General features: G+C 41.2%; 1 protein-coding gene across 1 annotated transcript in view; it reads right to left on the bottom strand.

The window, feature by feature from the left end:
• MAPK11 (mitogen-activated protein kinase 11) overlaps window positions 1-7355 on the bottom strand; it is a 31111-nt gene extending 23756 nt beyond the window's left edge. Inside the window, 1 exon segment of the mRNA XM_066318588.1 lies at window positions 7118-7355. Within this exon segment, the coding sequence (XP_066174685.1) occupies window positions 7118-7230 (113 nt within the window). The 5' untranslated portion in view covers window positions 7231-7355.
• Window positions 7356-15441: the final 8086 nt, after the last annotated feature.

Genomic DNA, 15441 nt, shown 5'->3' with positions numbered 1-15441 from the left:
GTTACTGTACTGTAAAAGTTACATCCCCTCACATGGGTATTATTCCAACACACCATGCTGAGCACTAGCTGGTTTTGGTACAATGACTGTTAATTATCTCCGATTAATTTACCCTTAAATCTAAACATAAATGCACAAAATATCTCTTACATATGCCAATATGTAAGCATAATTGTTCTATAACCAACATAAAAATACTTTTTTTGTTTGTTTTGAGCAGACACTGAAAATACTAAAAAATAATTACTCTTCACATGTTTATGTGAATACATCACCAGTTTTTATTCAATTAAACATGATCATAAAAGTGCTGTATCAGCCTCTGAATCCACAAGCCATATTTAATTTTTTGGTCTGTCTCCTGTGCCTCCACAGTGACTTAAACATTTAAATAACTTTACAGAGGAGCAGTCACACTTTTTTAGGTGAACCTACAGACAGCACAGCTTATATCAGTGGGAATGATGCATTTAAAATCATGGTTGTGAGAAAAATGTACAGAAGGTTGGGATCATAAGCTGTTAGCTTCTTCACCATGTGCAACAAGTTCATGGATACAAAAATAATATTCTACATAGCCTAAGCTCAATGTCAGTAAGTAAACAAGAATATCAGTCTGCTGCCACTAAGCCAGTACACGGCTAGTGACAAATGTGTTCCATTCAGTATTTAAAAAAAAAAAAAAGATTGACAGGTAGTTATACATTGTGGGCTTTGAAGCTTCAGCTAGAAATGCTTGCAGTTAATCTGGATATAAAGTTGAACACTAAAAATATCGGTGCTTTCAAAAACATTAAACAAATCTATACAGACAAAAATCTCACTTATATTTTGTCCTTCTTTTTCCTATTCCTCCCCCCACTTCTCCTTCACATTTCCTGTTTCCTCTCTCTACAACAGCCAAAATATGAAATGGTAGCAACTATATTCCCAGGTTATGGAGGGGCTTGAAACATCCTCTCCCTTCCTGACTGTAGGGGCAGAACTAAGATATTGTAATCTTGGAATGAATCCACCAATAGTTCTGAAGTTGCAAACAGCTCCTTGAAGCAAGCAACCAGGCACTAAGATTTTCAGGTCTTTGGGACAGGGGTTGTCCCCCCAGCTGTAATCATGGCTGACAGCAGGACAGGAAAGGAGGCAGCTATGCCACTCTGCCTCATGTATTGGTATGGATCATAAAAAATATGTTAAAGGAAGGATGGAGGAGAGCTGCAGAGAATACCCTCTGTTATTTCATTCTTACAGCCACACAGAGGGCTGCCATTCTGTGGCCCTTGCTGCCTTTCTGCCACAACTGGTTCACCTCATGCCTCTCATCCCTCTACCATCCCATGCCTTCCCTTTCTCTGAAAAAGATCTCATTAATTCCCTGTGAAAGAAAACCTGCACAATACAAAGTCCCCACGTCTTAACCTTGTCTTTTCTTTGCCTTTCCTACAAACCCCTCCATCACTCTCCTCACGCACACTCAGACCTCATCTGCTCACAAACTACTCCACAAGCCTTAGTGGCAGCACCCAACATAGAAATCTCTGTCACTGCAATTCACAGCCTTTCTCATCCTTCTCCACAAACACTCCCTTCATTAAAAGTGTTATGAGACATTCCCATTTAAAATAGGGACCTTGACGGCACTAATTACCATCCTGCTTCCCTTCCTTTCCCAAGTCATTTAACTACACTGTTCCAACAGCTGGAAAATAACAAGAATGAAACCAGACAAAGGAATCACAAGCAATCTGCATTCCATCCTAATATTCCACAAAACCACTCTCAACAAACTCCATAGTGACATCTTCCCAGCCAGGACTCAGAAATACCATCTTCCATATTCCTTCCTGCACCTTTCACAAAAATTCCTAAATTCTTGACCTTCCTTGGCTTTGTAACTGCAAATCCCACTGTGTCCTTATTCCTAATGACTATTTCTTTATGTTCCTCTGAGGATCTTTTTCACCCTGCAACCATTTTTTGTTACTTCACTTATTTTCATCCATTCACTCCAGCAATACTGCTGCAAAGATCCTCCTTCTAATTGGTAATACCATGCAACCCCTTTTAGTTAGTTCTCCTCCCTGTTACAACCTTGCCTTCAAGGCCTTGTTTCTAAGTATTGCTATTACATATACTGACTTTTAAGAGGTGTCTTGCCTCTGCCTGGGCTCTCATATCAGCCTTCATCTCAGTTTTTAAGCTAATGTTTGAATATGTGTAGAGGGATCCATTGTAAATATCTGCACAGCTAAAGAAAGGCTTCAAAACTTTCCTTCTGAATGCCACACACCAAAAATAGACAACCCCCATCAGATCTTGGACAGCAGTATTTTAACAATGTTGAGTGAAAAGTTTCCAATAATTATAGCCATTTGTAAGATGAAGTTCAGCCCCTGTATTTATATTGGAAACAAAACAGTCAGAAAAAAGTCCACAGGGAGTCCACTAAAATCCACATGTGCCTGGGATTGTGCATTTAGCCTGTAAAGAAATCTATACCATCTTCAGTTTCCAGCTGTATTTACACACAGTAGTTGTGTGTTATCACTACTCTAAAAGTTTATCTCAGCATTTACTATTTAAAGTAGCATGCAGTGCTACAGTGATACAGACCACAACTCCAAGTAACAGGATCTCACAGTTGAAATCATACACTTAGTATCACTACAGCTAACTAAACAGATACTTAAAAAAACAAAAAAAAAAAACAAAACAAAAAAAAAAAAACCAAAAAAACCCCAAAAAAACCAAAAAAAAACACACCAAAAAACTGAAATCATTGAGTACAATCCTGGACGAATGAATTTTTCTCTTTGTCAGCTAAAGTCAATTTATACCAGCTTTTAAAAACCCTCATATGCTACTGAGTTGTCTTAGCATCTTCTTAGATTTCCTCAACGTGAAAAGGATGGTATCAGCAGTGTTGTGATCCAGAATTGCAAGCTAATGCCCTCAAAACATTTGCGAGTACCATCTAACCAGAAGCACAGAATGGGGTGAATGGCAGCAAAGAAGGGGTTAAACTTCAAGATTAGAGCCTTCTGCTTCTATTTTTCCACTTGTACTTCCTCAAAGCAAAATTGTAGCCTAAACACTATTCCACCTTCCCCCATTTTGACCCAAAACTAGACAGGACAAAAACTTCATGTATCTTAAGCATGTGCTTCAGGTTAACAGGATAGAGGGATGCTGAAGTGTTGCAAATGACCTAAGGCAGACTCTGATTTCTTGCTTTTTTTGAACTGAGGCCTGTGCCATTACACTCTGACTTAGCAGGTCTCTTCTTAAAAATGTGTTAGGTCACCTGAGTTGGTGTTAGGCATCGTATAGTGCTAAAAGCAAAAGAGACAATGTAAGTACTATTAATGCCAATTGCCTCTGAGAAAACAGTGCAGGAGCTCATGGCCATGAAGAAACTCTGAACTCAGTTTGGCTCATCTTGCAAGGTCTGTTCTTTGCAAAGAAGGCAGAGCACAGAGCCTGCAATATGCTAATGGGAAACAACCTGTTGGAGAGATCAGAGACAGCATGCTGCAGAATGCCGTCAACCCCTTCCAGGCAAAAATAGGACTAAATAGGTTGGAAGACAGTTTACAAAAGCTGGCATAAAAAGAGGCACACGGGCTTTAAAAAGATCCAAAGAAGAGGAAACCAAAAATCTATACATGTTACGTAATTTGTGGTATAATAAGAAGTCTTTTAAAAAGATGAAGCTCTTTCTCAAGCAGGCAGCAATGCCACCACCCAGAGGAAAAGGTGGTCAGGTACCAAACCACAGTGGAACCACCAGGGCAACACAGCTGGAAAGCACAGATGCTCCTCCTATCACTAGGATAGTTTGAAAGCCCAAACACAGCCAGAATTCTTGTTTTAAAAAGCAGAACCATAAAGAACAAGAATTTAAAATTCAGTTTGGACCTGAGACATAGTCACCTTTCTCTAGAACTGAGAAGAAAGGGTTATAGATTAAGATTCCCTTGTGAAAGTAAGCGATCTTGCTTCCTACCTAAATGGCTTAATATAACTTAAATGCTGCAAAACTCTCAATTTTAGCAGGTCTGGTGCATAGTCCCTTAAGAGACAACCAGCTCTTTGACTTCCATGAGAAGGAAATGCAACTAAAAAGGCTGGACACCAAAACCATAGTTTTTCAAGAAATCTTCAAATTAAACCAAATTTTGGCTTGAGAAAGAGTTAAAATATTGTCTAATAATAAAAACATCGTCACCTTGACAGGCAAAGCTAGAGCACAAAAAGAAAACTACTCCAAACAAAACCACTAGTGCATGTCAATTTGATACTCGCTAATAAAATCCAACTCCTAGAAAAAAGAGAAATTAAATAAAATGTACAGTGAAAATGACAAGGATAATTTTATTTGTAACTAAACTACACACTCCCCCCCCCCCCCCCCCGCACTTTAAACTTTTTTTCCTAAACTAAAGAAAATTAGATCTGACAGTGGCAAATGACAGATCATCCTTGAATGGCCATAGGGAAAAGTTCAGGTAAAAGAAAGCCTTGCACAGAGCTAAAATACAGGAGTAACACATAAAGTACTGCAAGGATTACCTGCTTGAGGAAAAGATCTCACCATTCTCTCTGTGATTCAATAGATGCTAAGGTGCAACTCTGCTTGGCAGTGCAGCTGAGTTTGGAGGGTTTCCAAAACCAAATGTTCTTTGTGATATGTCATTTGAAAAGCGAGAAAAGCAGTAGAGCTCTTTATATAAGGAAAGATTTGGGGGTTCTACCTATTCCACATCTAAATAAAAACAAACAAACAAAAATCCCAACAACCAAAAAAACCCCCAAAACAACAAAAATACCACCCCCCCCAGAAAAAACCAAACAGGAAAGCATTGTGCTTGGTACAGATTTCTCTCAAAAAGTGAATCTGTTTTAAAGCAGTAATATCTATCTCCACAGCATATTTGATGCCTCTGCAACTAAGTCAAACACGAATTCTATGAAATGTCAATAAACTGGGCCAAAACACAGCCTCCTGACACAAATTGTTCTATTGGGTTTGAGATGTCAGCAAAAGATGCTTAAATGCAAGTATTTACAATATGTTTCTTTTTACCAGTTATCCATTCAGCTACCCAAGTCTATGGGCTATGACCAATGATTTACTGCAAAAAAAAAAAAAAAAAAAGAAAAGGGCAGGCCTAGAGAGCAGTTTCACTGAGGTAGAAAAGATTTGTTACAACAACTCTGTTCTCATTTCAAAGCCAGCGTTTGGAGTTCAGGACCTTGGCTTCTATTCATCAAAGCACTTAGGATTTGTTTAATTCCAGTAGTTTCTGTAAGACTTGAATATGTTTTTAGATATTTTACTGAATAGGAGTAAAACTATTCACAGAAGCAATATAGCATATTACTCCAGGGAATGGTTGCATCTCGTAGGTCTCCTGGGTAAAGCACATGCACACGGACAGAAAAAAAAAATCAATTTCAATAGACACTAAAAATAGATGGCTTTTCTCAGAGAGATGCATACCTTTTCCTCACATTCAAGCTTCTGTTTGGGTCTATACTTCATTGATGTTAACAAGGCTATTAATACAGAGCAATGTTTTATTGCTATATTCTATTTTTAAATGTCTATTTTAGAGTAAACCTTTCTCATAGCATCTTCCAGTCTCCATTTTACATCTCAGTTCCTAGGCTTTGCAATTGATAAAAATTACTAGGATTTCCTTGGCTGTGCAGTTCCAAAACCCAAAGCACCAGCTGTGCTGCAAGTGAACCACGACATGTTTTCACTTCCTTTGCAATTTCTCAAAAGCCTTGACATCTCATTACAAAATTCACTAAAGTAGGTCTTTCCCTCAAAACTATGTCAGCATAAATACGGAAAGTAACCAGAAATGCAGTTTCAATTGGAACATAAAAATAGTTACTCTGCTACTGTATATTCATCCAGCACTTAGTTTACTTTCTCCTCTTTTATTTCACAAACTAAGATTTTTATAGTGTAAATAAATTAAGTCGTTGTGGAACTATTCCCAGGGGATCATCACATGCTAACCACAATGGCAGGTATCAACACTCACATGGTATTTGCCTAGACCTCCCTGGTGCAAGCATAAATTAGAAATAATAAAAAAAAAGAGAAGAATTCAAAGCTACTTCAGTCTCAAGTGTTTCTGCTGATAGTTGGAGGCTTTTTAAAATGCATATTCCTAGTTTATGTGTAACCGTGGACATTTCACAGAGCTAGAGAATGAAGTAACTAATACAAAACTCCATAAATGCTCTGTGTTATCTGACTGTGGAGAAAAAGTGAGAACTGCTGCATGAGTTTAGAGCGTGGCAAAAAGCAAAGTTCTAAAGAAATTTCAATTTGTATTTTTATTTAAAGTAGTAACTTGTAAAGTACTAAAGGCCCCTTATGGATTGTTTTACATAATTCCACTCACCCAGCTTACAAAAGAAACACGACTCCTTCTCAAAAACCCCTTAAAGGCCACTATTATTACCAAAAATTGATTCAAAGCTTTTACAAGCGTAGTAAAGTGTGCATCAAATACTAAAGGAACAGCCCGACCTGCACTGGGAGTTCCCGAAAGTGTAAGCCTGACGTAGGAATCATCAAAGAAAGAGAAACGCTTTATGACCACACGTGGCAAACCCTTCTAAATCCTTAAGAAGCCGAAGCCCTTGAGCGGCAATCTGTCCTAATTTGCGATGCCCCCGGGTGAACATCCCCCGCTCGGGGCCGCTCCATTGTCTCGGCGGACGGAGCTGTCCCCAAAGGGATGTCCCTCTCTAGCCCCGGCTGGCAGGGACAGGGAGCCTCCGGGCCGGCGGGAGCGGACCCCGCTCGGAACCGCCATGACTGTGCAGGATTCCGGGCTTCGGGGCAATCCTGCCTCGGGCGGGAGCAGCCCCAGCCGGCAGCGGCCCCGGGGGGCGGCTCGGAGCCCGGGGAGGGCGGGCAGGCGCTGCCCCGGCCGCGGTTTCCCGGGTGACGGCGCCGCGGGGCCGGGGCTCGGGGGCTCATCACCCCGCTGCCCGCTCCCCGCACACGGCGGCTCCCGCCTGCCCCGCATTGTCCGCGCCCGCCGCCTGCACCTGCCGGCTGCCGGCCCCTCCGCCGCCGCCCCGCACATACCACACGGAACCGTAGGCGCCGGAGCCGACGGGCGTGAGGTTCTGGTAGCGCTGCGGCACCTCCCACACCGTCTTGTTCAGCTCCTGCCGGTAGAAGCCGCCGCGCTCGGACATTTTCGCGGAGCCGCCGCCGGCAGCGGCAGCAGCAGCGGCAGCCGCCCCTCAGTCGAGGCGGGCACGGCCGGCGCCGGCGGGGAGGAGGGACCGGGAGGGGAAGGGGAGGGGAAGGCGGAGGCCGCAGGGGTGGGGGCACCGGCCGGGGCCGGGGGAGCCCGCCGGGGACGAGCGGGGCTCGGCGAAGTGTCCGCGGATCCCCGGGGCGGCAGCCGGTGTCTTCCCGCGGGGCCGCCCGGGAGGGTGCGGGGAGTGGCGAAGCGCCGATCCCGCCCCGGAGCATCGCAGCCGGGGCGGTGACGGACCGGAGCGGCGGCCGCCGCTGCCCGAATGTGCGGGAAGCGCCCGCGGCGCCGACTGTGCTCCCCGCGGGGCCGGCGGTGACGGACCTGGTCATCCAGCCCTTCCCCTGCTGTCTCAGGCTTTCTAAAGCCTTGCTGATACCTTTCTTACCTTGCCTCGTCCGCCTGAAGTTCCCCCTGGGCCCGCCAGGCTCGCTCCTTCCCCAGCTCCAGCTGCAGCGACAGCGGCCGTGACCCTGCTGAGGAGTGACCCAGCGCGGCCCCCGCTCGCTGATGGAGCCTCCAGCAGCTCGGGGGTTTTCTCGGGGTCCTCTGGTGCCTTGAATTTCCCCTTACCGCATTGGCCCCCGCAGGCAATCATCTGAGTCCTCTTCCTTTTCATCAAGGAAGACTCGAGCCATCAAGATAACAGATAATCTTGAAAACTTCTTAAGTTTTCCATGTACCAGTTAAAGGTTCTTTGACTTCTTTACTGCGTGTTTTCTTCTTTCCAAAATGTAACTTATACAGTATCTCAATGATCTCTGAAATCATTGCAGCACTACTGCAATGTTACCAGTATATTTCTTTATGCATTGTTTCCTTCCATGGTATCTTTCGCTACTTTGAGCACCTGTAAGTAACTTGTACATAGCGTGTTTGCACAGATTCAGTGAGATTGCTTTACACCTGCCTTTTGAACACCGTGGGATATAAATCCTTGCTTTTCAGAACCCTCATATACCATGGATTGCTGTTCACTTTGACAGAAAGCTGCTCAGTTTGTGCTGGGACATAATTGTGAGTGTAGAGAACACGTATGCTTGAACAGTTCTGAGCATGATGAGACAGAAGACAAGTGTTATAGATGTTCCAAACGCTCTATGGTTCAAGTTCCAGCTCTGAAACCTCAGCCTGTGTTGCATGACAGGACTTCCATACTAGGACTGTTCAAGTGAACAGCAACAGCAACTTGGCATTTGCTGGGTGCATTTCAAATAAAAAATACTTGAATGTACTACTATAGCGATTTATCTGCAGCCATCCACTCCAAGTGTACTAAGTGCTCCTAAATCAATAGTCTAGTTCTCACTTCTACCTTGCTGTAGTGCAGCAGACCTCTCCAGTTCTCTTCAGACTGCTCCTTGGTCCCACTTGAATTTCTATGCTGAGGGCAGAGTGCTTGAAGAAAGTGGAAAGTGTAAAAAAAATCCAACAATACATTAATTTATCTTATTTTTTTTTCAGCACCACCATATGGAGTTTTAAAAACTGAGTAACAGTGCAGTGACACTACACCAAGCCAAGAAGAAATATTCCTGTCACTGCCATCCCCCATCTTACTTGCCCCTAAAGTAAGTGCCCCCAAATGTTTTCCATTGCTAAAATGGCACAAATACTCCTACTTGCTAACTTTTATTGTACTTTGTCCCTAGAGGTGTTTTGGTATATTAAATTATTTCTTTCTAACTGCAGCCATGATTTTTGGAAGCTGCGTCTGTCCATGTCTGCCCAAACTTTTAATCATGCTATTTCCACAGGATTTAATTTTTTACTTTTTAATATTATTGGTTAATATCGGTAAATATTTACAGCTGGTCTCAATTTTCTGTCTTCTGTGAGTTTCTGTTAGTTATTTGTATTGCACTCATAATTCTGAGATTGTGCTTGATATCCTTGTTTTATTGGACACTACATGTATGGTCTTCTACAGCGTGTAATGAGGGAGACTATGGGAAAAACATTGACAGTGTATTTGAGTTGTCTCAGAGCTAGGTAGGCTGTAGGCCTCCCATAAAGCAAGCCCTGCCAGCTGCCTTTCCCATGGCAGAATCAGCTCATCCATCTTTGCCAGCTCTCTGAAGGAAGAGGCAGAGGCAGAGGAAGAGACAGCTCCTGAGACAGCTGGATTCTTTTTTACTTGCAGTTTTGCAGGAGGTGTGAAGGCATGAAGAAGAGATAAGGTCTTCTATACAAGAAACAAAACAAATGTAAGATTTCTATACAAGAAATCCTGTCACGTAAAACTGAGCCTGAAGCTGTGTTGGGACTCCCACGGACAGGGAGAGTCCATGAAACTGCTATGGACACTGCACACCCCTCCCCACGTCGCCCGGACAGCATCCTGTGTGACAGCTCCTCGCCAAGGCAAGTGCTGATGGCCGGGGGCAGCGGGACACACTGCACTTCACACACGGCACCAGGACTGGCAGGGATGCCCGTGTGCTGCAGTGGGACACCCAGGCACACCCAGGTGACACCCAGGCACTTTGTGGCCGCTGAGGGAGCCCTGGATTCAGGCATGAGGAGGCCATGCCCCCGGGCAGGGTGGGATGCAGTCCCTCAGACACCCCGCAAATGTAGCAGGTACCAAAGGAAGAAAACTTGCTGCAGGGCACCAACTTTCTATTGTGGCTCTTCTCCTACTGCATAGTGAATCCCTACATTGCTCTCATTAGAATAAACCTCGGTGAAAACAAAGGAATTTATTATTCAGTTGTGAGTTACTCATTTCCAGTTATTCCTCATTCCTATTTTTTTTGAGTTGGACTTCATGATCCACATAGGTCACTTACAACTCAGTATATTCTATGATTTTGCATCCTTTTTTTGTTTGATATATTGCAGAAAGCTCGCATATCTTTGCTACCCTCCTCCAGGTTCAATTCTCATTTATTCTCTCTCTCTAGTTCTGTTTTTATATTCGGTTTAGAAATCTCAAATTTAATATATGATGGAGTTCAAAGATTGCAATTTTCATACTAACAATAAACATGAAAACTCGAAGAAAGAAAATGCCACCTTAGTACTGAAAACATATAATTTCCTGGTGGAAAACATAATCATATTCCTGTAAACTCAGCACTGATTTAAAAAAGACTTTGAAAAACATAGGACAGATTGTTTGCAGATCAGAGTTCAGACTGTATTCAATACGATTGCTGTAAATATAGGATTCTGTAACAAAAAAATCTACCAAGTATCACTGAGGTTTTAGGATAGGCCACTGTGGTTCTGTTGCTATATCTGTCACATACTTAACTTTGTACTTGGAGATGTCCATTCATGTCCACCTGAAGTTAATAACAGTAAACTAAACACAGTAATGTTGTGAGGGTGCTTCCTGTGCCACTTTTGTTAGAATATGTTGTAGGGTATATGGAGCATATTTATAAAAAAAAGATTTATATTAGAATGTTACATACATTAGTGTTAATAATAAAATGTTGTGGTAATTAATTATGGTGCTGGTTTTATTTGCAGGTTCTTGTGCATTTCTGAAACTACATCTACATATAATTATAACACATAGGAAAGCTGCCACTGTTTGCAACAACTGAAAGACAAAGTACAGACAGTAGGAAAGGCTAAATGAAGCCTTCTGTAAATAGCAAGTCAATCATTACCTACTCCTAACACATTGGTTTCTATGAGATTGCTTTGCCAGGGACCATGTATTTTTGTGTCTGAATCACAAGACTCTTGTTGCATTTGCCCATGGAACACTCTCTGTATTATTTCTGCTATTAATTTGCTGTTGCAAGATACCTATTTGGAGTCAGGTTGATTCAGATGACCTGCTCCCACCTGAGACTATTTTGTCCTGTTAGATCTCAGATATTTAAACTGGTAAAGCATTTTTTTTATCTTATGAGAACATGAAGGGTCTTGCATTGGAGAAAACTCTTAAAATTTACTTACTAAATTTGAACCTCAAGTTTGATAATGAAGAGTCCAAGGCATTTCATACATATGATGAGGTATGAAATCAAATGAGAAATCCTGCTATTGATTGAGGACTTCTGAAATCTGGGTTATATCCTAGTAATTACAAGGCAAGTATAGGTTTCTGTTTTTTCTGAGAAGAGAGATTCTAATGGCTTGAGTTCAGAGCTCAGGCTTTGTTTCCTTTATTTCCACGTTCTTTCTCTGTGGAATTAGGATGGCCACTAGATATCTCTGTGCCAGCTTTCCACATTTATGAACTGAGACTAAAATTGTTTCCTTATTTTAAGGATAAATATATAAAACTGATACTACCTGAGATAGTAATAACATTTGTACTATCTAAGCTTATTGTTTGCAGACATTGATAACACTTTTTCACATATTCCTTTCATACTGCTGTGGATACAAGGTGGGAAGTATTTTCTAATATCCTGTTAAAATTTAATTCTGACAAAAAGTCAGTCTCCTTTACCTGAAATTACAGGGAAGTGTATCTTGGCCTCCTGTAGTGTACCAGAACGGGGTGGCAGTGTTTTTCTTCATGCAGGAACAACACATGGCTGTTATTCTAAGATCATGTTGCTATTAGATTTTCAATGCGATTGGGACTGCAAGCGTGCTGCCAATTGGTGTCAGAAGTCTCTGAAGTAAATTAAATAAAATACAATATCCTGCTCAGTCATGTCAACAAGGACTTCTCAGTGTATGTACATTCAGAACAAGGCCATCACCAGAAACATAAATAGAGATTTAGCTTTATAATAATTCCTAATTAAGTAAACAAAGGTCCAGATATTAGGAAAGGCTGAGATGGGCTATTAATATATAGAGCTGTATTTTGACTTGCCATCCATGTAATTATGTTGCCTGCTGAATCACAACACCACCACGATGCTATATTCTTATGCATAATACAGCATCACTCAAACACAGTCTAATATTGACATGTATAATCAGTAGCTGTGGAGAGCCCAGCTCTGTTCCCATTCAAGTCAAATTTCATTATGAGAATGGGAGCAAGAACACATTGTTCCAAATGCATTAATTTGGGCTTCTGGCCTGAATATACATCAGCTGTAAATTTCTTCACAGCAACTGAAGGTACTCCAAAGATAAAAGCAGATGCAGATGTGAGAGCCCACGTACACCAAGCTCTGTGCTTTTCTGATGCACATTAAGAAATCACACTCAAGGAAGACTGTTTAACTCACTATTGTGTTGTCTCTTTTGTCTCCAAAGAACACCATGGGGTCTTTAAAATGGCTGTGCACGGCGAATCATGAATTCCTCTAATCACAATCCAAAAATAATTATGTCTTGGAACAATTGTATTAATGAGGTGTCAATCTGGCTGAAACTGTGCTTATTCTGCACACAAAGTCAATATGAAGAGAAGTTGTTAATTACAGGACTTCTAAATGCCATGGGGTGGTAGATATGTACAAATTTGAACCTACACCCATAGGGCTGCTCTGCCTAATGTCTGTGAGCTTTGGAACGTGGTGAACTCTATTACAGTGCTTTAAAAATATGCAAATATTTGCAGTTGAGGGAAAACAATATGAAAGCAATCTCTGATTCAGCTTTAACTCTTAATGAACACTTACAGAAAATTGATACCAATGCAAACTTGTAAAGGCAGAACACAAATTTCTAGTAATTTAGCCTGACTTAGTATGAGGTGCATGTATTCACATGCCTTCATTTGCCATCTGCTACTCATCTGCAGAATTTTGTACTCCAATCTGGTGCTGTTCATTTCCCATAAAGCAGTTACATTCAACCTTGTCATACTGAAAATACTGCATCCTTCTTCATAGCTGTGTTTTTCAGTCATTTTTTGACATATTGTGAGGATACAACTCAGGCAGTTTGAGAAAAATGGTACAAGTTCAGTTGTTCTATTGTATATAATCCTGTCCAATCTATCTGCAGAGGTTGTTTTGTTTTGTTTTTTTCCTTTAGCATGACAACAGTGCACAGTGGGCCATTCCACAAAGGTGAAACGTGGAATTTCTACTTTAGTAACATTTTATTCCTCACTGATATTACAATGTCACCTTCTTGGTTTTGATTTAATAACCTGTCTTTGGACTCTGCTGCACAGGCCTTTGGCTCCTCAAAGTAAATGTGTCAGTGATTCTTCAAATAATGATTGTGTCGTGACTGTAGTGTGACAAATTATACCACAGATGTTGAGCAGTGTGGACAATAATGGATCTGATGGTGGCATGCCCTCTACTGAGGCTTCACAGGGGCTTGATAAACCCAGGGAAATGGCTGTTGTGTGGCTTGGAAGGCTGTTGTTGTGCACATTTGGACCCAAAACATACCTTACTTGGTAAATAATTGGATCAAACTTTCTGCTACTATTATTACAGCAGGATGGTAGGACAATAATAGGATGTTTTTCAAATAATTTCAAGCAATCATTTGGAAAAAAAACTGTGATCCACATTTTGTTCAGGAGCTGCTATCCATAAAAGAAGACAATTTTTCACAGTTTCATCATAATTCAGGATGTATTTGATACATGTTGGCTTTTTCAGGCTATATAGACCACGCATCTACTGAAATCTAATTATGGTTCTGTTCATGAACCTACATAGTCTCTATCCTGTGAAAAAACAGCTTATTCCTCCTCAGTTTTTCTTGTACTTATGGGAGTTCTTATGAACGACATAAGCTGTGCCCACAGCTTAACCAATTTTCTTATATATTTATGGCCATCTTAATACAAATTAAGCCATAAATCTTTGTATGTAGAACTATGTAGACATACACCATACATCTACTAATATTTCAGAAATAAATATCAGGTGTTGCCTCAGTTTTATATTATTGTACCTGAATTACACAGTTAAATCGATGAATAAAAGGATGGTAATCATAAGATGCTTTGGAGGAACAACTAATTGAGGTGCTTGAACCTACAAATTTAAGCCCATTAATATCCCTTTTATGAACTTGAACTTAACGAAGGGAATATTGAATCACTGTAAGATCAGAGGCCCTGGAAAAGAGTGGGGTTATCAGCAGTTGCAAGGAATAAGTGAGGCAAATCCTGACTGCAACAAGAGTATGACCACACAAAAAGGGGAAGGGAATTGTGTTGAAAAGAGTTTTCAAGGGAAGGCTGCCACACTGCTGAACAATATCAGACCGGAGGCGACTTCCAGTCATTGAATTACAGGTGTTACATTTGCCATCACAAACTTGCTGAGTGCCAATTAATAAGTAATTCATGTTCACTGACCTTATCAGAAAATATCTATTAGGCTGTAGGTTACAGTGTATATTTGTGATTATGCCAATGCTGATCTCTGACCTTTCTTTGGTGTTTCTCTTTCCTCCAGTGTATTTCTAGACATCAAGTGTGTCTGTGGCAGCATTGAGATTAAGTTCTCTGAGCTCTTTCTGTCTCCTTCTAGTCTGTATGATTCTGAGGAGAAGGCCAACCAGAAACTGTTACAACTCCTCCTGTGGAGCTGAGTATTTTATGAAAAATACTATGTGACGGTTCTCAGCGGCCACCAGGGAGCTACAAACTAATCCTTTTTTGTTTTAGAGCCTGTTGTTTAAAGAGGAATTAATTACTCTAAATTTCTTTGGGGTTTTATTCATCCTGCTGCAAAACACAGACTGTCCTTTTTTTCTGCTTGCTTACTGTTATCTCCTGCTTCAATCGGTAAAATAATGAATAGGTTGAGATTTTTTTTATCGACCGAGACTCTCAGACATGAATGGCATAACTGGGCTTTTAAAAGCAAAGGTCATATCCACTGCCTTATTTGTGTGGACATTTAAGTGACAGGACAGTGACCTGTGGCAAAACCTTTCAGATTCCCAGTGCACATTTGGGGGCTTTTCAATATAAATTTTTCATGCATACCAAGTTAATGTTTCTGTCTGTGGTGGTTTTTAACACCAAAGGGAACCAATGAAAGAATTCTTTGCTGGCAAAGGCAGCACATTTGTTCTAGACATCAGCCTGTTTTACAACAAAATACCTTGGTAAGCTAATATTTCTGAACACTACTTCTTATCTTCTTCAGTCTCTATTTGAGGTGAAAGAAGACTGAGTATACCTTGAGAAATAGGCAAATATGTCCTTAATTGCAGCGTAAAATGGTGATTTTTATGCCATGCTACAGGTGTTCTTGAAATTACTGCAGATAAATAAAAAAATACAGCTTTTATT

Source organism: Sylvia atricapilla, chromosome 5, assembly GCF_009819655.1.
Source record: "Sylvia atricapilla isolate bSylAtr1 chromosome 5, bSylAtr1.pri, whole genome shotgun sequence".
Classification (NCBI taxonomy): Eukaryota; Metazoa; Chordata; class Aves; order Passeriformes; family Sylviidae; genus Sylvia; species Sylvia atricapilla.
Note: the sequence above shows the minus strand (reverse complement) of the source record. Positions and strands in the feature narration are given on the sequence as shown.